The 24,180-nt window shown below is 48.5% G+C and overlaps 2 protein-coding genes across 6 annotated transcripts; one reads left to right on the top strand and one right to left on the bottom strand.

Annotated features, from left to right (window-relative positions):
- Positions 1-5: 5 nt before the first annotated feature.
- MGME1 (mitochondrial genome maintenance exonuclease 1) lies at positions 6-9,199 on the top strand. 3 transcript variants are annotated; one of them, XM_080408879.1, is made up of 7 exons: positions 6-303; positions 1,542-1,733; positions 2,364-2,398; positions 5,067-5,668; positions 6,868-7,090; positions 7,541-7,673; positions 8,885-9,199. In XM_080408879.1, exons 4-7 carry the CDS (start codon positions 5,131-5,133, stop codon positions 9,017-9,019), a joined length of 1,029 nt encoding a protein of 342 aa, XP_080265005.1. In that variant the 5' UTR covers positions 6-303; positions 1,542-1,733; positions 2,364-2,398; positions 5,067-5,130; the 3' UTR covers positions 9,020-9,199. The 3 variants fall into 3 exon arrangements, with proteins under 3 accessions (XP_080265005.1, XP_080265004.1, XP_080265003.1); XM_080408878.1 differs by lacking the exon at positions 2,364-2,398; XM_080408877.1 differs by lacking the exons at positions 1,542-1,733; positions 2,364-2,398.
- Positions 9,200-10,344: 1,145 nt separating this feature from the next.
- On the bottom strand, positions 10,345-22,690 carry OVOL2 (ovo like zinc finger 2). Of its 3 annotated transcripts, XM_080408887.1 has the most exons (5): positions 22,268-22,690; positions 21,864-21,955; positions 21,043-21,230; positions 18,626-18,815; positions 10,345-14,317 (listed from the first exon to the last, which is right to left on the bottom strand). In XM_080408887.1, the coding sequence occupies exons 3-5, from the start codon at positions 21,091-21,093 to the stop codon at positions 14,007-14,009; spliced, it is 552 nt and encodes a 183-aa protein (XP_080265013.1). In that variant the 5' UTR covers positions 21,094-21,230; positions 21,864-21,955; positions 22,268-22,690; the 3' UTR covers positions 10,345-14,006. The 3 variants fall into 3 exon arrangements, with proteins under 3 accessions (XP_080265013.1, XP_080265011.1, XP_080265012.1); XM_080408885.1 differs by lacking the exon at positions 22,268-22,690 and having other exon boundaries at positions 21,864-22,088; XM_080408886.1 differs by lacking the exon at positions 22,268-22,690 and having other exon boundaries at positions 14,193-18,096; positions 21,864-22,088.
- Positions 22,691-24,180: the final 1,490 nt, after the last annotated feature.

The raw sequence follows: 24,180 nt of genomic DNA, 5'->3' as shown, positions 1-24,180 counted from the left end.
TGCCTTCATCCAAGATGGCGGCATTACACTTCCTTTCCTCCCCTCACCCCCTTCCTTTTTTATCGCTTTCTAAGTCTCGGGTTAGGTCTCTTTAGAAGTTTTCAAAGAACACTCAATACAAAAAAGCGAAAGAGAGAAGGCACGTTTCCCACACCGCTGTTTTTCGGGGCTCCAGCGCCGACAGCTCAGCGCGGGGCCGGCCTGGTGGCGGGGCAGGACTACAGGTCCCGGGAGGCGGCGGGGCGAGCCCGCGTGCAGCGAGGGGCGGGCGGCGGGAGCGCCGGCGGGAAGCGGCGCGCCGAGGTAATGGTCGCCCGGGGTTCGCTCTCTGGGGTTGCTTTTCGTGAGGGGGCTGGGGCTTCACAGCCGTGGGGAGGGGAAAAGGGATCTCTGTGGGGGCGAGGTGAAAGAGGCCGGCCTGGCCGCCACGCCTGGGCTAGCTGAGGGAGAGCGGCGGCCCGCTGCGGCTGCCCCCGCGCCCCAGCCCGCCAGCGGCTGCCCGCCCTGCCCCCGGCGCGGAGCCGAGCGGGGCTCATGGCGGGACCGCCCCGGGCGGCGGGCAGGGCCGCTTCCCCGGAGCGGCTGAGCCCCGAGGGGGCGAGAGGGGAGAGGGAGGCCCTGCGCACGCTAAGCTACCCGGTGCCATCTGGGATTCTCAGGCACCTGGTGCTTAGGTAGTAACGTGTCCGTCTGCTGCAGGGCACTTGCTGGTCACCGATATTAGGCCAGCTCTTTCAAAAACGCTTTGCCGAGACTGCTGACTTCGTGTTACAGCCCCGTTGCCCACTAATTCCCTTCCCAGTGCTGAAGCTTGTTGTCCTTCTGGTCCAGTGTAGCTCTGTGGGCTTGTGCTTTAAACTGAGTTGCTAAATTTAAATCTCCTTTATCACCTCATGCTCTTAACTTCCCAAAAGAGGGAGGTATGTTTCTAACCTGCACGGGTTCAATGGTTTAGCTTACAAACTGCAAAGAACTAAGGAAAATGGGTTGGGGCAGGGAATGGGCAAGTGTGAAAATCCTGAAAGTGATATAGCTGTCGAAAGCCCTCCATTATTAAGCTGTAACCAGAAAAAAGAGAAAGTGGTCGTTCCAGCAAAGACCATAGATTACTGTTGCCTTTCCAATTCAAATAGTAATACTTCTTTCTAGAGAAAAGCCTGTGATGTTAACTTAAAATTAAACCTTTACTACTGGATTTGCTCTCCTCAAGTTAGGGACACAGGGCAACAGATCTGAAACTATGTTTAGTAGTCCTCTTTATTTTATCCCTGAAATAAACTGGTGCTTTTGTTTGCTTGATAGGTGATGCTGGAGAAAATGCTATACTGGTTATTGTCTGAAACCATAGTTGAGGAAGGTTTTCATGGGTATGAACATTTTCTTAAGTAACCCGTTTTGTTTCCCTCACTTAGGCCACTCATTCCTATCCTGGAAAAGCTTCCTCGATTGCGTTGGTGCAGTTGTTGTTGAAGCTGCAAAGTCGGTTAGCCTGGGAAGCTTAAGAGAAGTCCCTCCTCCTTTTTTGTGTTCTTTTCCCCCAGGTTATTTTATTTGTGTTGAGTTCTCCAGCGTGGCTCATCATGCAGTACTTGAAGCAATTCTACCAGTCTTCGAATGCAAACCGTTTCAGAGAGAAATGAGACACTTCCCCAGAGAGAAATATTAATTGAATTCTGTTCTTTTTGTGCAAGAGTAGATCTGTACCACTCCAACTCTATTTCTTTCTTTTAAATGTAAGTTATTTGCACAGAAATGCCACTGTAATGTATTGAAAAACACATGGTACTTTATTCCACCAGATAAAAGCATTCTTTATTTCTTAGCAATCCTAGAACCTCTATCCTTTTGTAGAACAGCACAGCAGCTGACAAGCTTTCTGTTTTCTGGTGGTTTAGTTCGTTATGGGATGCATAAACATTTCCACAGATATTACTCCAGAATTATATAGGCTGTTAATTTCAAATTCATACTAGATGTTACTGAAACACTGTATCAGTGTTATAGTAAATTAGCTCTACGGCTCTTGTGTGGTTTAATAGCCCCGTGATTCAAAACACTGATCTGGTATAAATTTATTCCTTAAAAAATATTGAGGAGGCAGCTTACTACAAGTGATCTTTATGCTGAATCAGGTATCATTTTGCATCCTGCAGCTGACACACAGCCAGAATAAACTTTTTCTTTTGTACTCTGGCTAATGGAACAAATCCTCAGTCTTGACCCAGCATTTATTCTGTTCTGATTTATACACTTGGGTAAACATATTAATGGTCATCAAACAATAGCCTGAGAAACTATGCGCTTGGATATTATTACATTGGAATAAGCGGGTTTTTTTCTTTCTGTTTTATTTTAAATCACAGTTTCAGCAGCTCTATTTAGACATAGACCCCAAGAGGTAAGATTAATTTTTATGCACTGCTTTTTATGATGAAAAAGTATGGTGAAGCAATTTGCTTATGGTATTAAAGCCTGACCTTTACATATCTCTTTGCTGCTTTTACTGGTTTTTGTTACCTCCTGCAGCAAACTGACACCTGTTGTAATGTGATAACGTCGTTCATTATTTCTTTTTCAGCAAAGGGCAGATTCTGTCAGATAACCATCCCATTCCAAAACCAAAAAATCTATTAAAAAATGTCATAGTCTCCTGAGAAGAATGAGTTGCTGTAAATACTGGCATAGTAGCTTTGCAGAAGTGAGCTGCTTTATGATAGTCAAATGACAAAACATGGGAAGCTTCTTAAAAATAAATTTATTGGAACAATTGGTAGCAATAGTGAAGACATACAAAACTCACTGACTGAAAACCTGAAGGGAACTGAGAAATTGAAACATATACTTCATAAAAAGTACCTCTTTATGCTGTAGAAACAGCTTTTTGACATCACATAAGAAATGAGAGGTAAAAAAATTCGGTTACATTTCACCTAAGTTTTTAAAACTTCCTCACATGTTCATGAAATGAAATGGCACAACTTAAGTTACAGAACATAGACAGTCCAATATTTTACTGCTGTGTAACCTGTCTAAAGCAGGTTGTTCAATGTTTTGGCAAAACTTGCATATTTGTGGCAATAAAATGCTTGAAATTGTATGGTTTGTCCTTTCATAATGCACCTGACTTGCACTTTTGTCATGTGCAGGCAGGAGAGCAGTTTTGACAGGAGTCTGAAGGTCGGAGGACGCTCAGAGGGTCATGTCCATTCTTGCTGTTGAATACTGGGAAATGAGAAAACAAGTGCAGCTCAGCCTAGCCCAGTTCTGAATAAGGAAAGCAGATTTAGATTTGCTTCAATATTAAGTGTAATGTAATGATTAAAAAAGGGAAGCCACACATTCAAAGTATCTTAAATGGTAAGGTTTCCCTTGTAAGGTAGCTTGCTTTGTATCTAATCAGTTTGTAAAAAGTCAGTAGCAGAATTAATCAGTTGGTACTTTCATTATTTTCCTCTATTACTTTATTATAGGTCATGAAGCAGTTTTAAAATCATTAACTATTTTGAGTGATATGCATTGTAATTCTAGGAAACCCTTACTAAAGACAGACCACCTAACAACTGTACGGCAGATCTGGCAGTTGGGCACCTGGTAGTGGGTCAGAAATGCCACTACCACATGACACAAAGTCCTGATCCAACCTAATTGTGTTTTCCTCCTTCAGATTTGCTTTTGACAGGTTAATTTTGCATCAGGTTACAGAGCAGTTATTCGCCCAAACCATACAAAGTAAGTGTGAAAATGTAAAGCCAGTAAAGAAAAGAACAGTGTATCTGCCTACTCCTGATTAAACTTCTACAGCTAGATGGTTTTGTCCTTCACAGATGAAGAATAATATTTATGGAACCCTGAGTCCAAGGTCTCAGCCTCTTGTTACAAGATGCCTTGATGTAATCAGCTGCAGCGGATACAACCCCATTTTTGCCAGCTGTTCTGTGTGACAGATGCCTGCACCCACGCGTGGGTGTCACTGCAGTTCTGCATCAGCGCAGGACCTGTCCATACAAAATAACTCCTCCTGCTATGTTTTTGTTCTCTGTGGTGCCTACGGCTTGGGCAGTGTATAAAGTGCTGTGTAAGAGGTGTGGGGAAAGAAAAGAGTAACATTCAAGTATTGTCAGGAACAGAATGCTGATGTTAGCTGGCAACGTGCATTCCCCGTAGTCTTTGTTTGCAGTAGATGGAAGGGAACTTTGTAGTGGTAAGCAGATAACTTTCAGAAGAATAGGGCCTCAATTCTGCAAGTTTTTAGGGTTGATTTAAATGCCACTATTCAAGTGTTTACATTTTATCCATGTGCATAAACTTCCCTAGGACTTACCACTGCAGTTACAATGCAGTTTTGAAAGCTATGCTGTGAACAACATTTCTGCTATACTGTTTTTGCTTTTAAACTTCCTGACTGTCTTGGAACACAACTATGTTTGAAACTCAGTTTAGGAAAATACCTTTATATTTTACTCTGATCTTTAAAAGATTTATCTCAGTCTGAAGATGCTTGCAGTACATCTGGTTTCTCTTTGGCTTTCCCAGTCTCAGGTATCCCAGTTTCAGAAGGCATATATTGCTGCTGTCTGCTTTCTTCTAGGTATAAAGAAAAATGTTTTTATTCTTCAAAAGGTACTTTGTCACCATAGTCCCCTGAAGTTGGGTTTAAACTTACATGGTTTTAATACCTCATAACAATAGATCTGCTTCATTCTTTCCTGCGTAGCCTTTTTTTTATTTCCCCCTGCCTCTTTTGGGGGGGGGTGTTTGTTGCAGATCAGTTATTGTGTACTTTCATGACAGTTCTGATACAGTTGCTGTAAGGGCATCATCTGCTGCAGCTTTTGCAACTTGGAACATCTGTATGTGTTTGCCCTAATTCAGATTTTGCAGTCCAGCACTCATTCTTTTCAGGATTGTTTCTTCTTTTCATTGCTTGTTGGTTCTTTTTCTTACTGTATTATTTATCTAAAGGAGTTTTGGTGGCATAAAGTGTATGAAGACCATGGCAAAGGGCAAAAATAGATGGGTAGCAAGAGTTTCATGACTCTGGAAATCACAAATTTATTTTTCCACAGGGTGAAAATATGGTAACCTACAGACTGTTGCTAACAGAAGAAAGAAAACTTTAACTACTCACAAATGCTTCCTGTCAGAATGAAATTCCTACAGCTACTGTCCAGGAAACCAGGGAAACTGGAAATGCTTTTTCAAATACCTTTTTGCCAAAAGCAGTTCCCATATATGTGTCTGGGTACCTCCGTGTGTCTTTCTAGTAAAAAGAAAAAAGTCAACAGTTACGAACAAGTTGATCAAGAAAAATACAAGAACTTGGTCTACTCTGTTACATCTTACAAAACCAGCAGCCAAAGACCAGAGACAATACTTGAAGAAGACAATTTGTTATCTGGGCCACCAGGTAAACACAGACCTCCAGTGAAAGGTGGAACAAAAACTCTGAAGAACTGGGTTCCTTTAATAAACCCCAACAAGAGAAGTACCCTTCTCAACAGTGATTCAAACCTCCCCATGAAAATAGCTTTACAAAAAACAAAAATGCCCAGCGTTACCCATATTCTTCAGCAGACTATTTCTCCTCAGCAAGCCTTTTATCTGGAAAGATGGAAGCAGAAAATGATACTGGAACTTGGAAAAGATGGTTTTGCAGAGTATACTAAAAGTAAGTCTAATCACAGTGTGGTTACAAGGTAGAAGCAATAGCCTGGATAGCTGTCTGGGACATGCTAGCTTAGCTGGAGTATCTGGCCCTGTACAAGTCAAGTGTTTTGAAATCCATTGTTTCCATTTCAAGGGGTGAGATCATATTGGGAGCACACCTGTTGTCAATGAATCTAAGCTCTGAACTTTGCTTTTTGTTCTAGGACCACTGAAATGGATTCAGAAACGTGTGGGAAACAAGAATTAGACTTTAGATGTTCTTCACTCTATCCTCTCTGCCCCTCCTTTATTTCTCCATTTGCTAGTATCTATTTGCAAATAGATATTTTCCAGCTGATATAATTAAGCCTGTTTGCAGATAAAAGCTACTTTGTAGCACGATGGAAATAAGCATTCTGAAAGCATATCGTCTTGAGTGTTTAAAAACCTGTGTGTCTTGCTGTTTATATTGAAGTTCTTCAGAAACTAGTTAGTTTTTCCAGTATATATAGCCTTTTCTATGAAATTGCCATTCATTTAAAGATTTTCATTTGTTAAGACCTACAAAGGTGACTTCCTCCAAGCTGTAGGACGGAAGGGGGTCTGGGAGGACCTGGGGGATAGTAGGTAGCCTCTTGTAGCAAGGATGATAAATACCCGAGCACTCCTTACATGAATCATTATGCTTTTTAAAACTGAATATCCTGTATTTATGCTTTTTGAGTTACTCAGCACTTCAGCAGATAAGGTGGTCTAACAAAACTTACATAACTATTTAAGTTTTGTCTTTCTTGGAATCATTTCCGAGATAAGCTCTTACTCCTAGAACTATCCTCACTCATTTCAGAAGGAGGTTAATTCCATTCAAATGAACCAATACAGCAGAAGAAACAAATGCAGCAAAAGCAGTCTAGAATAATATTTTAAATTCATAGAAATTTAGAAATGCCTTTGAATAACAAATAAATTAAAAATTGTGGTTTGTTTCTGAGTAATTAGTGAGACCGAAAAAGTAAAGTAAGCATTAATATAAGAGATACTAATTTCACTGGTGATGATTTATTTTTCTGTCTCGTTCCCTTCTCCTCCCTGCATCCTCAGGGTTTCAGTACAAAAAGCAGGACTGGTTTAAGAGCTATGTTGTGTGATATCTGTAGTACATGTCCATCAGGTATTATGAGTAGTGTCTGAAATGTAGGTGTGTTTTCACATTTTTCTTAGATCTCTTCCTCCAAGGAGAGCTCTTTCATGCAGCTTTGGAATCTATGTTGCTGTCTGAAGAGATGGGAACTAAGGAGGAGAGAGAAGATGTTGATATTTCTGGCTACTTATCAAGTGTGCAGCATGTCTTAAAAGATATCAGTGAAGTGAAAGCTCTGGAAAGTGCAGTTCAGCATGAGACTCTTCGGTATCTGGGCCTGGTAGACTGCGTGGCTAAGTATCGGTGAGGTACTGGTTCGCTAAGAAATCTGATAATGCCAGTGTTGTGTGGCGCTCCATGGTGCATGGGAGGTGTGTCCCAGGATGGAGTGGGTGGGTGTATTGGTGAGCTGCTGGGGGGAAGCTAGATGGACCTCTAAGGGTGGCAAAATGGATGAAATCCCCTGTATGAACCTGATGTCAGAAGTGCTGTTGTTTCTTGTGGAGAATTCCTTACTGGAGCAGGGTATGAGCAGGGCAGGGTTAAGTGATCCTCAGCAGATATTATTAAGTCTTGATTTTTGAGATCTAAACTCCCAGTGTGGAAGAGACTTGCTTAGACATAATGATGAGCAACATGACATCAGAGTGAAACAGGCTAAGAGTGATACAACTTTCTTTGCTGTCTCATCCCTTATTTCTTACTTATGAAACTTAAGATTAAAACGTTGTCCTATCTTATTCTCTTATGCAGTGGCCAGTTGTGTGTGATTGACTGGAAAACATCAGAGAAATCAAAGCCATCTCTGAAGAATACTTTTGACAACCCATTACAGGTTGCAGCATATATTGGAGCCATAAATCATGATGCCAACTATGACTTCCAGGTCAGTAGGCCTGCTACTTGCCAAGACAAGCAGCAACATTCATGTTATTTTCATTTCTCCCCACCTACTGCCTTCAGCACCTGCTGTCTATCGTGGAACTGTTGGTAGGACTTGTAACAAAGCAGCCCAGTCTTAGATCAGGTTAAGCTGACATAGTAACTCCTCTACTCTTGCTAATTGTGTTGCCTTTGCATGTCAGCAATATATTTTCAGTGGTTTTAAGGAACTGCTCGGTAGGACCGAGGGATGCTCAGCATCTTAAGAAGTTGGATGAATTCACAGTGACTTGGCATCTGGGCAACCCCCAGTGTTTTGTTCTGAGTGGGTTTTGCTTGTGTCAGGAGTGGGAAGCAGGACAAGGAAATGGCATGGGAGGCCATTGCTTACATCATGTGTTGCCATATCCCACTAGCAAATGAGGGACTAAGTGATGTACTTAGTGTTTGGAAGCTGTACAGTGTTTCCTTGGAGGAAGGCAGTGTGTTGTCAATCACTTAAGCAGAAAACGATGGAATAATGTTTTTAAGGACTCCAAATGCAATTCTAGCCAGGCCTGCTTGGCCTGAGGGATTGTTATTTCAATACGGAGCATTGAAGGGGGGGAAATACAAAGCAGAAGGGAGCAGGGTAATTCATAGGTTGCACAAAGGACTTTCTGGAATACTGTAGAAGTCAGTAAACACAAGTACTTAATGGCCGTGATCCTTACAGAGTGAAATATAGGCAGTAGTTCTAGAATTCTGTTAGCCTCCTGTCCCCCGCTGGTTTCTTTTCATGCTGGTGGCTGTTTGGGATTTGGATTAGATGGTTGTCAAGTATGAAGGGTGTCAGAACATACCTAAGTAGCCATTTCCATTTAAACTGATGATGGAGAATGGCATCAGTCTAGTTACGTGACCCCAAGCAAAACCTTTTCAGTCACTGGGAGTTTTACAAGCACCTGCAAGGTTTAAATATAGACCGTGTCACTCTGATGCTCAGAGGTCAAGCCCTCTGGTTTTCACTAAAGTCAGTCAGAGCTTTGGACTCTTGACTGAGTCATTGGAGCATTTGAATGTTAGTCCCCAAGTGTTTTGTGGTAAACTACTGCTCTTTTTTGTTTCCCGTTTCTTATTTAAGATACTTACATGTTAAGGTGATGTGTTTAGAATTGCTGATGGAAGTTGCATATTAATGTCAGATTTCTGACAGCCTTCTGTTTTCAACTGTAGGTTAGTTGTGGACTCATTGTGGTTGCCTATAAGAACGGCTTCCCTGCACATCCGCACTTCATGGATCCTGATCTGTGCTCGCAGTACTGGAATAAATGGCTTTTGCGCCTTGAAGAGTACATGGACAGAAACTGACCCAAACTGAGCTATGCAGAGGGAAGTGGTCTGAGCACAGAGCCGAAGCAAGAATTCTTTGTTTAAAGCTGCCATTTTAATACACGTTCCTTTTTGAGTAACTTTGGCTAGTTTCTTAATACTAGGGGTTTTTTTTCCCCCTAAAAAAAAAACCTACAACAACAAAAAACCAAAACAAAACCAAAAACCAAAGACATTTGGAAAAGGAATGTGTATTTGCTTATATTGTAGGTGACTTCAGTGGACTGGGCAGGAGAAAGTCAACTTAACTAATCTCTGTTTTTCCACACACAGTTTACACAGCCTGAGGTTGATAGGAAAGTTTCTATTATCAAGTAAAACTGTTCAATCAAATCATCCTTTTGTCAATTCTGAAAAAACAAAACAAACCAAAAAATCGTTGTAGAACTGAGGCTTTGAAAATGAAGCTGCTGAACTAAAGCAAAACATCTGCATTGTCTGAGCTGAGAGAAATGCAAATTATAAGAAAATAATATAGTAGACTGGGTTTCAGTCAACTTAGCTTTTGCTCGTTTCAAAGGTATCATCTATTAACGGGCTAGTTACTATTTGTGGTTTTTCTTACAGCAACAACTGGAAAAACTGCGCTAAGAATTATAATCCCAGTTCTCATAAGCGCTTATTTAAAATACTAAGGCAAAGTGATCATTTAACAGAAGCAGCTTAGCAAAAGAGGAGCAGAATTGTATTCGATACACTTAGACATTGCCATCAAATGTTCTGAAAGATGGGAAATCTGATGACTTGTAGTGGCTCCTCCTGCAGGTGTCTTAGCAGGCTGTGCGGCCCACATAGAAGAACTGAGAGTGCACAGGGGCTTTGTACCTTAGGCTGTGAAGCTCTGTGCAGGCCAAGGCTGCCACTCTCTTGGCTCTCCTGACTCTGCTGTGGGTCTGAGACGACAAGGAGCCTACCCGTGTGGAACGATCTCCAGTGTCAAGTTATAGCGTTTGTCAGTGTGTGTAAGCTTCTTCATAAAAGCAGGCTTGTGACTTTGAAGCCGGGCCTTCAGAGGAATAAAGGGCTGCTGAGGGGGTTTTAAGGAGTTGGGGTTTTGTGTTTGATTTTTTTTTCCAAATAAGTTTGTAAAAAAGCGTTCTAAGATGTAAGTTAATTCTGAAGCCTGTTTCATAAAATCAAGTTTTTAAAACACAGCAGAAGCCTTGATGATGTCAGGCAGTATTACTGCTTTGTGTGTTGAACCCCTGGAAAGGTTTTTTCCTCATTTGCTTTCTTTTTATTTTATTTTTTTGTCTCCTCTGAATTGTATATATGAGTTTTCGTAATACCACTGCAGATTACAAATAAAAATATGACCAACCTATAAGCATCAAGAAAATCAGGCAGAAATATACCTAAAAAAACCCCAATGGGCAGGCTTGCTGCTGAAGGAACTTAAACCTCTGTAGTGCTTAATCTTCTGCTCCTCCAGAGTACTGAACTTTGGAAACTGCAGTGAAACTTCGTTATAGCGGTACTTGCTTATTCAGACTTGGTCTGGTGATGTTATAATTACTCTGTGCTTAATTAGATTTCTATCTAAAAAGACAAACCATGGAGACTGAGAAACTGGGTTCAGAGATGACTAACGATGCGATGCTGCATGAGCACTCAGAAGTTCTACCTGTTTTACAAGTATCTTCCCACATCACAGAATTTTGGCGAGTGGGTGGTTCAACATAGCTGAACACTGTCAATTTTCTGTGAAAGATAGCTCTGTGGATACAAAGAACGTAGGCATAAGCAAGAGGTAAGATGCCCTGGGCAGAAGCAGGAGGTGATAAAACGTGCTGAATTTCCTGTGTTGATTGGGAAAATTCAGAGTGTGGAACAGTTGGGCAATGTTTGGGTAGGATTGTCGCCCTCATCAGTGCATCATACAGCCATTAGGTGTCTCTGAACTATGTAAGATTTCAGCCTCATCCCACCTCCCAATAAATAAGGACAAGTCTGGAGCCTGGGCAGTGCGGGCAACTGTTGGTTTCACCTGTGTTTATTTGTTTAACAAAAGCCTTGTGTCTGAGGAAGGCTGCCAGCTTACTGGCAATGTCAGTTTGTAAACCTATCTTAAAGTCCTGGGTGAGTCTGTATGTCAGAGAGCCAGGAGAAGGCAGACAGCCTTCGGAGACAGTAGCAGTGGAAGTTACTCGCGTTTAGCACTTCTGAAAGTCTGGCTGCCTCGGGCATTGCTGTGTGAGCACTGCAACGCTTCTGTAGAGGCACAAGCTGGTGCCAGTTTTGTCCCGTAACAGAACTGGCAGATGGCCATTGCTGGTGTCATGCAAACTGAAACCCGCTTTCGTGACCAGTTTAAACTAACTTGCCAGACTGTTAAATTCACATGCCCGCAGCATCTGCTACAGGCAGTATCTGTCCTCTGCAGAAAAACCAGCCAATCAGGGCAATTACTCCAGCTACAACATCCAGCTGTGTTTTTTCTTCCGTGTGCTGCTACCTGCTGCTTTCCTCTGTTGCTGTGAATGTTTTGTTTGACTGAGATCACGTAGATGGACCCACCTGAGTGTGTCTGTAGTTCTTTTGGCAGGGATGTGCTTTGGCAGTGATGCTGGAGGGAAATCAAAAGTAGCATGTGCTCCAGGAGGGGGAAGAAAAACCCCACAAACACACACGCGCGCACACACATAGCCACACAAAACACCTCTCCAGCTAGACAGGGAGGGTTTCAGCCACACCTCTGCTGCTCCAGTTTAAGGGCTGAGGTTTCGGCAGAGCTGAGCACATGAAGCCGTTCCAGCTAGGTGACCGCTGGTGGCTTTGCTCAGATGGCCCCCACCGAACAGTCCCACCTGGGAGCTGAGCTCAACAGCTCCGTTTGCTGACAGCCCTCACTGAGCAGGAGTGTTGCCAGCACCATTGGCTGAACCAGCTTTTCCCAGCTCAGCAATTTTGTCCATGTATTTGCAACGCCTTCCATTTATACTCCTCGGTTATAATGAAGAACCGGGGATCGCCATACAAGCTTTAGCTCTTTTTGCCAAGTAAGGCTTTTCTAATTAACCTCAGATGCTTTTTTTCCCATGAACTTCATGTCTGTTCAAGTATTCTCCAAGCTTTCCCGTTACATAGAATGACAAGTTTGTTCTTTATACAGTAGCATCACTTTATTACCCTCGTTTTCAAGGTACCAAGCACCAACAGTTGTGCTGAATTAAGTATTAATATAATTAGAAATGCTTTTAAACCCCTAGCTCTTCCACACAAGACCCCAAGCAGATGCCTGTACAAAACTGAGGCAGATTTAGAAGATTTGGATGCTTCTTGCAGAGACGCTCAGTGTCATTTTAGTAGTAATGACTGTGAAGGTCCTGGCTAGGATGCGGTATTTTAGGTGGGTTACTTTTCAGTTGTTTCAATGTATGTAGAATACAGCGTATCCTCCCCAAATGTACAGCTTCATTTTGAGCATGAAATGGATTTTTGGCATTTACAAATGAAATCCATTACTTGTTACATGTTTAAATTGATGTAAAACCTGTTTAGCGGCTGTGTCCATTAAGTTAAGAGGCAGATGAATTACACACGCTTGGACCAGAGCAGCTTGTGGTTGCTGAGGCAGTTGCCACCCCACCCTGTCGCTCCTAATAAAGATACCCAGGTGCCCAGTAAAGGCGGCAGCAGCTTCTGAAGAGTCTTAAAAGTGTCAGGTGGTTTCAGCAACGTGAGTTATACGGGCATCCCTCTCCCCTTTTTGTTAAATCCCTAAATTCACACTCTGTAGTCTCTACAGGCTACCCTCTCGATTGTCCTGTCAAGAGGACAGGTTGTCAAGAGGAGCTGGAGCAGGACTACAGGGCAAGTCCAAAAGCACAGAGATGTAGCACCAGTCCCTCATCATCATCGCCACCTCCTTCCCTCACAGCATCAGTCTCACTAGGAGCCTTCTAAACTGACTGGTTACCCATGAGAAGCCAGATTCGTGCCTAGAGGTTTGCTCTGATCTCATGAGGCAGAGACGGGCCAAGTCTCCCTTTTCACGGCATTGCACTGCTCTGTCGTGTTAGTAAACAGATCATTAAAAAGAAAAAAAATACACACACACAGAGACACATACACCCCATAAAATACAAAACTGCATTTCACTATGACAGAAAATATGTATTTTCAAGTCACTCAAGTGTTTTCTTTGGGTTTCTGAGTTGATACTGATGTATGTTAAAATGTTGTGGTAATAATCCCCAAAGTGAGCGTGACAAGCCCAGGATCTTGGTAAATCCAGGAGTTAAGGTTACACTTAAATCTAAACATGATAAAAGTTCACAGCTTAAAGTACCTAAAACACAACCATAAGCCTGCTGTGGACTAATGTAATTTGCTAGTAGAGAAAGTTTGGGAGGATAAAGTTCTGCATCCTTTAAAAAAATAATTCAGCTCACCTTGGATCACGCTTCCATAAATCGTTATTCTACTGCACAGGGGGCAGAGCTCAGGCTATTTGCATGTTTTAACTTATTTACCGATACAATGTACTCCTGTTCTTAAGACCATTTTAATTCGTTTTGCATAGAACAATGTACCTAGTAGCTGATCTTACGCGGCACTTTTCACCCAAACCTCTCAAAAGGAATCTGTGCGGGAGGTAACGGTTACTATCGGTACAAAATACGCTGGGGAAGGTGGACTTATTTGTCAGCAGCCACTCAGAAGTGTGGTGGAGCTGAAACGGAAAACAGATTGGCTGAACGTCAGACCGGTAAGTACTCCATCCAAGAGGTGACAGCTTCTTCCAGGCTTTCCATTTCTTTTGGCCAGATAAAATTCTGATGTTTGCATTGTATACGGGAATATTTCTTTCAAGTTGAGATTCTACCAACATCAAGAGAGTCCCATTAACAAGAGCATCCCTTTCATTTCAGGGATTGCGTTCAAAATGTTTTTTAAAAAAATAATATATATATATAGTCCTACATGTAAACTTCATTCCTTTAGACCACTGTAATCCATTGTGTTACTCATCTTTGTCGTCATCTTTGGAGTCCCTCTGCAGGACAGGGCTCAGTTTGTTTTGCAAAACCGCTGCAAGTTTTTTAGAGGTTTTTTTCAGGAAAGCACTTCCAGGGTGAACGTTACTAACGTGCAGGTACAGGTCCTCCTGCGTGGGGCCTGTGTAGCCGCAGTCTTCGCACACGTAAAGTTTATCTCGCCTCTGTTTGTAGGCGTATTGCTGCTGCACGCCGTGAATCTTCTTGAGGTGGGACTCCAGGGAACAGCGCTGGGTGAAGGCTTTGTTGCAAACCTCACATTTGTAAGGGCGAATTCCTGCAACATTAAAAGACGGCGATTACTGCTCTGATTTCCCTTCCTTACAGCTGACAAAGGAACGGCAAAGAGCAAGGCCCTGGCGTATCAGCTATCGAGCAAAGACCTAGCAGCAGCAGGGAGCTACTGGCCCAAGGAACTATCTGCCTAGATAAAACAGCTTACTTTCAGGCTAAAATTTTCTGGAATGGGTTGATGCATTCAGGCATAGAAAACCTAGAAATGTTTTTGAGAAGACATTGGCAGACAGTGAGGATCACAAGTGCCCTTGGCGCATTACTCCTACAGAAGCCATTACCAACGCTTGCAAAACTTACTCCTTTAGACCCCCATGACTTTTTGAGTTCCTCTGATTAAAGTAAATTAAAGCTGTCCGTTTCAGCTAACCTCACATGTTGGCTTTCATAAGGAATGAAATCCCGTATCTCAGCAAGATCTTAATTTTTAGTGAGCCTTTGCTCGCTGTGATGAGGTTTCAGTGAAGGGCAGCCCAACACGAACAGACACCGATCGCAGGACTTCAGAGGAGAGCGTTTACATAGGATATAGGTTTGATGACTGAGATGACAAGCTCAAGTTCTAGAAGTGCATTTAGATGAAAGAAATATGTTTGTGTGTCTCCAGAGGAGGGAGAAGGGGCTGGCTTGTGATGTCAGTGCCCGAGCAGTGTCGTTCAGTGCAGACAACGAACATCACTGAAATACTGAGCAGCGAAGAGCATCCGTTTTACCACCAGCCAACAGCGATTTACCAACACCCCCTGCAGCACCAGGAACAACAAATAGCTGAGTGTTTAGCAAAACAGCTGAGGGGTTTAGTTCAAAAAAAACTAAACTAGTAGTGATTTGACTTACCAGACTAGATCAGTAAGGTTTCAAGCAGAGACCAGCCTTAAAACTGATGCGAGGAGTTCCCTAAACCCCTTTCTTTTCCCAATGCAAGGCGAAACGCTGTTGTGTGGAAGAGCAGACCCCTGGTGAGCTGGGCAAAAAAGGGGCAGAGCACAGGCGTCCACACAGCCAGCTGTCACTTTATAGTCACACTGTGAAGTTCACCACCCAGTCGCAGATTTGTCTACCAGAAATCCAAACTAATTAGCAGTTCTAATAAGCAGCATCTTGACTGCATTTTTGCAAGTCTTGTAAAAGGAGGTTGCCCCAGTGCACTGGCTGAAATTACTGAGACTACAGCTTCCTAACGCCTGCTGCTGTGAGACTGCATCAGTTACATTCAACTCCAATTGGGGAGAAACTCCAAATCCTCATTAGAATTCACACACAAAAATGTACCTTTTACAAACTACTTTGGGTGCATTTTCATGCTCCTGAAGGCAACTTAAACCGTCACTGTCCTTGGTTCCTCCTGCCCATGGTGCTCCATGGGCCTGAACACAAGCACAAGGTGGGGAGTGCCAGGATGGCACAGACCATCAGGGCTCTGGGAACCTGTTCATTGCTTAAGAATAATTTGAAAAATTTATTTTGATGTGTATGTTAGTTACCTTTTAATGTTTAGGTCTGCTTATACCATGAAGCTAGACTGGGATGTTTGACCTTCACCTTCTGACACTACCCTACTGTCACACAGTGGGGGTACAAACGCTGCACCGATTTCCACTGGAACACCAACATTCAGTAAAGCACGTGTAGCCGAGCAGCTGTAGCTACAAAATAAAGCCCACACTACCATTTGCAGCCTGTTTGCCACAGCATCCCGGCAGGGTGGGGGTGGGCAGTGGCCCCCGGAGCCCCCAGCCCAGCCCTGCTGCAGCAGCTCTCCCAGAGCGGGCTGCACAGAGCCGCCTCCAGGCGGGTTGGGATGGCTCCAGAGAAGGAGACCCCACAGCCCCTCGGGGCAGCCTGTCCCACGGCTCCGGCACCCTCACGGCAGAGAAGTTCTTCCCCGTCTTCAGGCGGAGGTTCCCGTGCTGCAGTCTATGCCCGTTGCCCCTGTCCTGGCCCTGGGCACCCCTGAACAGAGCCTGGCCCCGTCCTCCTGGCACCTGCCCCTAATTCATTTATATACACGGCTAAGATCCCCTCTCAGTCTTCTCCAGGCTGAACAGCCCCAGCTCTCTGTCCCCAGCAGGGAGATGCTCCAGTCCCCTCATCATCCTCACAGGCTCTGCTGGGCCCTCCCCAGTAGCTCCCCATCTCTCTTGAACTGGGGAGCCCAGCGCTGGGCACAGCACTGCAGATGCGGCCTCACCAGGGCAGAGCAGAGGGGGGATCGCCTCCCTCGACCTGCCGGCCACCCTCCTCCTGGGGCACCCCAGGGTCCCCTTGGCCACCTTTTCTTTAACATTCAGATACAGCCCCGCTCTCCTGGACAGCAATCAGCTCTGACATAGAAAAGGCTGCCGCTTTCAGATGCTGTGTGTCAGCCCGGCAGAGGCACATGCCAGTCCATCACCGGTCCCGCTGCCACAGCCAGCCTTTGCCCCCCTCACCACCCAAGGCACCAGGCAAGCACAGCAGATGTGAGCACTCATCCTGGCTTTACGCTGGAGAGGAGAAATAGTGATGCCAGATTTCTTCTAGTAAATTTGGAGACAATCTAACCACAACATTCACATTTCCAGGACAGCAGGTTTTCATTCCTGTCCAGTACAAAGAGTTTTGCAAAATTGGCTCCACTCCTGCACAGCAAGTTCAACCCTACTTGCCACATCTTTGGCTTCTGAGCAGAAACCCTCCTGGATTTAGTTTCTGAAATCTCAAAGGATGAGGGAACAGGTTGAAAAATCACTGCTTTTAGAAGCACTGACTCTGCACTTCAGCCATACCTCAGCAGCAGCTCCATGCTCACAGCCAAGCTCTTTCCTTTCCACATGAAAGCTTTGCAAACAAACCAAAAGAGGCCAAAACACTGAAACGGGCGGCATTGTTTTCCTGAGCTCTCCTGCTGCCTACCAATGTCTTTGCGTCACCTTTAGCAGTTCACCTGGCTAATGGTGCCTAAGCCGAGAAAGGGGCATTGCAGAGCCAGCCTTGGTAGTCGGCAGGTCCTGTAGGTAACCACAAACCTGGAAAGCTGGAACGTGCCCAGGAGATGTGGTGGGTGTATGTTCCAGGTGCCCGACAGTGCAAAGTCCAAGCCTCCTGAGCAAAGCCGGCCTGGCCTGCCAGAAAGCATCTTGCTCGGTGAGGATGGGGCTGCTAGTCTATTTAAGCTATCACTTCCACTAAGAAAAAGAAAAACAGAAAGGCAGCCTTCCCCCCGCCTCAGGTTAGGGCAAGCACCTCTGTGACCAGCAAGCAGGGTTTGAGGTGACTGAGCCGGTTCAAGGGAACACGAGCGCTGCTGCCTGGGGTGGGCTCAGGGACTGACCCCACCGCACAGCGGCTGTGGAAAGCGCATCCCTCCAGCCCCGGGGCGCGACACGGGGGCATGAGTGAGCAGAGCAGGGGGAGAGGTGATTTTCTTTCCTCCAGTGCCATCATGGGCTTAAATCACAGCACCCTCGGCTGTGCCGGTACACCTGGTGTAGATGCAAGCAGGGAGGAGGGAACTAGCCCAGATTAAAGGCAACTCTTTTACTCTCCCCCCAAACAGGAACCACTATCAGGAGATTTGCAACCCACCGCTCCCGATTTGCCCCCCGTGCTGTGACTGCACAACAAGTGAGCAGAGACCGTTTAGGCTGGTGGCTGAACCGATCTGAACGGCCAGACGTGCAGCGGGAAACAGCTCCCAAAGGGGCCGGAGGAGCTGGAAGGCTGAAGCCGCAGGGATGCTGCGCGCAGGGTGAGCAGGAGCCAGATGTGTCGCCCAGTTTCCTTAAAGAAGCCGGAGGCACAGCGTGAACCGCACGGCATGAACCGCACCGGCAGGGCCAGCGGGGAGGGCTCGCAGGGAGCTGCGGACCCGCTGCTCGCCGCCTCTAGAGGGCAAAGCGCCTTCACCCGCCGCTGCCTCCGCGCACCGGTACCTGCTGCGCTGGCAACAAGGTGCGGCGAGTTATCCCGGGTGGGTTATAACTGGTCTCACTGGCCCCAGCACAGCAGCACGCAGCCGCGTATACACCAGATATGGATGGCGCCTCACGCACCCCCGCTGCTTCACACCAATTTCATTAGTTCTCCTCGATTTTGTTAGCCCCGAGACTTTTTATCTGCTCACACTCACATCTTCCCGTTTCCTCCACTGCACCCCTGCTATTTTTTGCAAATGTTGTTAACGTAGGGTTTGTGTTATTGTCTTGCCGGATTACCCGAGCCGTCTCCTCACCCTCGTCCCATCTCACCACCTTCTCCCACCTCCCGCTGCCCAAAGCCAGCCGCAAGCCCCTGGGAAATACGTTCTCACCGGTATGGGTCCGGACATGTCTTTTCAGATCAAAGGTGTCATTGAAGCCTTTCCCGCAGAAGGTGCACAAGTGCCTCTTCACCTGGCTGTGACACTTGATGTGACGGTTGAGCATCCGCTGCAAGCGAAAGCCTTTGCCACACAGCTCGCAGCTATGCACTGTAGCATCGTTACAGGTGCCGGTGGTGAACTGAGGGATGGAAGAGGACTGGGTGAGTAGGCATCGAGGTGACAAAGACCAACAGAAAACAAAATAAGGAGGGATGGCTTCCTGCGGCATTAAAGACTCTTGGGATATAGTCAAAGTGAAAAATGAAAGCATTCGGGAGATTCTTGCTAAGTAAAACCTTCATGCCCCCCTTGCCATCAAGTGGGTGACTTAATGTGCAAGGTTTGGGACCGATGCAACCCTGGCCAGCTCGGCTTCAGGGCTTACAGCCAGTGTAGTGGTGCCTCCTGGACGCAGGAACCCTCGCCCAGCTACATCCATAAGCACACAGGCTTCGGCTACGAGCAGCTCTCCATGGCGCCACGAGTGTGCTTGCGCCTGCACCAGCTCGTACCCTGGATGGAGGCAGGAGACCCTCCCTGGTGTCAGAGAGTGGTACCCATGCGTCGTCCTCATCCTCCAGCTGCCGTGTCCCTCAAAAACCAGCGAGCGGCATGAAAAAGGGTAGGTTTGGTGAGATAAACCTAAGGCACATTGTGCTGACTCAGCAGAGACTGAAACAATGGCACTAATCTCCTCTAGTTGGTCTCCCTGACTCGTTAATTAATGGCAGAGTGTCATTAGGGGTTAATCTCCTCATTCCCGCTCCTAATACCAAAAATACTGTGCCAACACCATGACCTAACTTGACTAAGGGAGACACTGATGATTCAGCTCTGGGGAAGAGCGTTTCCTCAGAGGGAAGGCTTAATGTCTGGAAGATGCAAATACCTTGCTGTTAGTTTAATTATTCACGGGGGAGCAGACGTGCCTGCCGCTAGCCGCTTGGGATGGGGGGAAGCCAGCGGAGTAGGCGGCACCGTGCACACAGCTCCCATCGGCTCCTGTGGTGCTTTTGGGGAGTTTCTGTGGCACGCTGAGAAAACCCAGCTCTGCCAAAACGAGTTTTTGCTGTGACAGTTGCTAATAGCCCAGGTTAAATTATACGAAGCAGGTTAAAGTCAAACAGCAGCGGGGCAAGCTCCTCACAGAGACAGGAATATGTTTGGGTTTTCTTTTTCCTGAAAGGGCAGTTATTTTTCCTGATCATCCTCCTTCACTTACTCCTGAAGCAATGCTACCTGAAATTGTAAAGTTGATTAAAAAACAGGCAGCTGTGAAACCAGGAGGTGTGAAACTAGAGGGGGAGCCGTCTGGGAAGTATTTATTGGGCAACAGGTAGGGCTCCACCTCGTGCGGCTGCATATAAGCAGGGTGAAAATGTAGAGTTAATCATGAGATTAATAACAAGGTGGCCGACAGGCTGCCATCCCAGCAGAGACACTGGGAATTTGTACAGCTCCAGCCAGCAAAGCAACAGCCAGGGTTGGTTTAATGAGGTATTAACTAGCCACCCCGGTAAACATATCTCCTCCCTCCTGGCACTGGGGTGGCCTGGCTCCACCTCTGCCCAGGGGAGCCCTGGATGTTTGGGGATGGACGTGGTCCTTCCGCCCCATCTGCACCACCACCGCGCCTCAGGAGCTCGGTCTTGGGTTCCCGAGTACCACAAGGAACCCATGAGCCATTTGCCTTCTCTGCCTTGGGAGGGACATCACTGTCAGCTCTGCCCGGGGTGGGGACAGACCACGAGAGCTTCTGCCCACGCCGCAGAGAGGCTCTTCAGCAAAGTAAAGGGACAGAAGTGAAGCAACGTGCGTCACTTCACCCAAGCCTGTGGGTCCACCTCACGGTGACAATGGTCGGAGGAAGGCCCTTCCCTGGCTGCTGTCTCGGTAGGGTCGGTGGCAGCGGGCAGATCTGCCGCAGCCCCCCTTGGCGAAGGCTGGCTCCAACCTGGAAGGGCCTTTTAAGGAGGCCCCACGTTAAGGATCGAGATCCACCCACGCACGGTGGGGCATGACTCCTCACTGCCAGGGCTGGTCCTTCCTGGCTGGGTTCAGAGCTCCTGCGGGACCTGAGCCAAGCGGGTCAGGGGCAGCACGTCCCAGGCTGGGATAAGGGAAGGCAAAGGGCGCTGGAAGATTATGGTACATCGCTTACGAGGCTTGCCCTGCCGCTGCCATCCGATGGCCAGCCGCTCTCGCGGGCCTCCGTCTCGGTGGGTGGGACAGGTGCTGTCACCTCTAGCAGAGAGAGCCCAAGGGACTGGTGTCACCGGGTGTCCGCGAGCCGCCAGCCGGGCCCTGCCCTTGAAGCGTGGTCACCCCATCCGCGGGGACAAGACCGCAGCGACGCGGGTGGTTACCTTGATTTTCGACCTGACCACGGGGCGCTTGATGGCCAGGTCCAGCAGCATCCCCCCGGCCGTGCCCAGGGCTCCGGGGGCGGGCTGGGGCGTCGGGGGTTCGCTGGGCTCCACGTCGCGGGTCCCGCTGCTCCCGCTGCTCTCCAGGCTGCAGCTGTCCTCGTAGCCCAGCACGGAGCCGATCCCGCCTGCACGGGGGGTGCGGTGAAGCGGAGCCGGGGGGGCCCCGCCGAGCCCCTGTTTAACGGGCGGGCGGGCCGCGGGGGAGGATCCCGGCTCCGCTGCAATCGGAAACTCAAACACGAACGGTCCCAAAGTTCAAACAAGCCAGCGCCGCCGCCTTCCCGTTATACCCCGGGCAAGGGCAGGAGGAGGAGGAGAAGGAGGAGGAGGAAGAGAGGGGGAGGCCAGGAGTACATCACACACCCCCACCCCCCCGCCCGGGGCCCTTTATTCGCTTCCCCCCGCCACCTTTCTCATGCAAACGACGTTTCCCACCTTCCCAGGCGGACACACACAGACACCCCCACCCCCACCCCGCCATGCCCGGGGGGGCTCCCCGGGGTGCGAGCCGGTGCCAGGCGGAGGGGAGGGGGCTGCATGGCCCTGCGGGGGGCCGGCCCCCCGTACCCCGGCCGCTGGCGGGGGTCTCCCGCCGAGCCCCCCCTTCCCGGCACGTTCCGCACAGCCCCCCCCGGCCCGGCAAAGCCCCTTCCCCAGCCCAGCGGGCGCCAAGCGAGAGCGGGGGGCTGGGGGGGCGCCCCCTCCTCCCTGCCGCCCCCCCCCCCGGCGGCGAGCGGTGCCGGGGCCGGCAGCCCTACCTGGGATGTAGGTGTCGGCTCGCTCCTCGTCGGGCAGCCCATCCCAGCTGCGCACCGCCGGCTGCGGGCTCCGGCGCTTCACCAGGAAGGCTCTGGGCATGGCGAGGGCAGGGGGCTCGGCTCGGCACGGCTCGGCACGGCTGGGAGGGGAGCGGAGCGGAGCGGCTCCCCCCGCCGCCCGGCCGCAGCCCGGCGGGGCGCGGGCGCTGCGCTGCCGTCCGCGGGGAGCGGGACCGCACGCACCGGGCAGCGCCGCCGAGGAGCGGGGAGGGGAAGGGGAGGGGAAGGGGGGTGGGGGGGTGGGGGGGAGGAAAGTTTCATAAGGTGGAATAGAAAAATGCACCAGGAAACTTGGGAAGGAGCATGCGTGCTGCAAACATAACGGTGTCAACAAGTCTGCTTACCTGTCCGACCGGTTGGAGCAGCTGAGCTTTGTTCCAGCCCTTCCTAAGGCATGAATGTTTGCAAAAGAATTTAACGTCTGAAAATTAAAAAAAAAAAAAAAAAACCAAACCAAAAAAACCCTCACAGACCGCCCTCCCCCAGGAGGGGAGCCCTGACGCTGCCCGCCCGCCGGGGGTCCCCGGGGGGCCGCCCCCTGCCCGCCCGGCCCGGGACGCTGCCCGGCTCCCCCGCCGCGGCTGCGGGTCCCACCGCCCACGGGGGCTGCGCCCGCGCCCCCGGCAGCCCGAGGGGCTGGGGTGGCTCCCCCGGGTGCTGGGCGAGGGGCTGAGCTGTCCCTGGGGCAGCCGCGGCGCGCAGGGAAAGTTGTTATTTTTCTTAAAGACAAGCCTTTCTTCTCGGGGGGAAAAAAAAAGACAGAAAGAAAGAAAAAAGCCTTTATTCTGTTTCAATCATTGATTTAAAATGAAAAACGTGTCGTGGCCTCAGCCTTCCCCCCCCCCCCTTTTTTTTTTTATTTGCCTCTTGTCTTCTCCCCCCCTTCCCGAAGTGGAAATGAAACAAAAGACAAGAGGGGCGGAAGGGGGGGGGGGGGGGGGGGGCGGGAGGAACCAAAAGAAACAGAAGACCCCACAAAACTGCACTGAAAATCCTCCACGCGCCAGGGGTCCAGCAGCGTCCAGGGGTGCCCTGGCCCACCTCACCCCGCTGCTCAGCCTCCCTCGGTATTAACGGCGCTGGGAAGGCGCCCGGTGCCTTCCTCCCCCAGCGCATCATCACGGCACGGTGCTGAGCACCGGGAGCCGGCGCTGGGCTGGAGGGGCTGCCAGGCCTGGGGTGCTGAGCACCGGGAGCTGTTTTCCCACGTGCAGAAGCTTTCGCTCGGCGTCGCTGGTCTCCGAGGCTGCCCCTTTCCTCCCAAAGGGCAAAGCGTGGGCCAGGGGGAACCGACGGGAGTTTCACTGTTGGGTTCATTGAGACAAAGGTTTGACTTCGGGGCTGGACCTGGAGGTTCTGGAAAGGACCTTCAAAGGTGGTGGCCAAATGCAAGAGCTCTGCGTGACGCGTGTCCCCAGTTACCCTTCTGGGCAAGGACCACCAGTGCGGGGCCATTGGGGACTTTATCCAGGGGCAAACTGGTGTGAGCTCTTGCATGGGTCTGAGTGCTGGGGGCGTGGGACTGGCTGGAGCCCCAGGGATGGAGGAGCCCCAAGCCCAGTCCCGCACCCCACACTGGCTGCCACACCGCCAGAGCAGTCCTCCGGGCTGAGCATCCCAGCACAAGCGCTGTTTCCAGCCAGGACAGCCCAGCAGGAGAAGCAGCAGCCCTACCCGCCATGCCCCATCTCGGGAAGGTCTCCCAGGGTGATGCACAGGCGCGGCCATCTTCATTCCAGCAAAGGGGTTGCCCCACCCCCCCGCACTTCGTCCCCTGGGAAGGCTTCGAAGCCCCGACCGCTCACCCAAGGGACAGCCCTGGGTGCAGCGGTGAGGGCTGGGGGCACCTACCCGCTCCCCCTGCTCCTGCCGGGAGTTTACCGTCTCCGCAGGTACCGGGTGAGAAGCCACCTCAGCACACCTGCGGGCAATACCTCCACAATACCACACATAAAACATTCCTTTTCTTTCTTTCTCTTTAAGGCTATGTAATTTCTCTGTTATGTCTGAGATTTTGCTCCAGGTCAAAATGCAGCTATATGGGTTTTAATTGATTTTTTGCAATGCTTTCAACTTGAGGTTTCTTTTATTTTAACCACTCCTTGTCTTTTAAGCCAAAAGAGGTAGCAAATGACATTAATCACAGCACTCCCCAACCAAGAGCTTGCTGTGACTACTTTAATGTCGTCTGGGCTTTTTCAAATCCTGCTTTGAGGTTCCCACTTAGTGAGGTCCTGGAGCTCACACTTCACTGTAA

This window comes from Falco punctatus, assembly GCF_963210335.1.
Source record: "Falco punctatus genome assembly, chromosome: 12".
Lineage (NCBI taxonomy): Eukaryota > Metazoa > Chordata > Aves > Falconiformes > Falconidae > Falco > Falco punctatus.
Note: the sequence above shows the minus strand (reverse complement) of the source record. Positions and strands in the feature narration are given on the sequence as shown.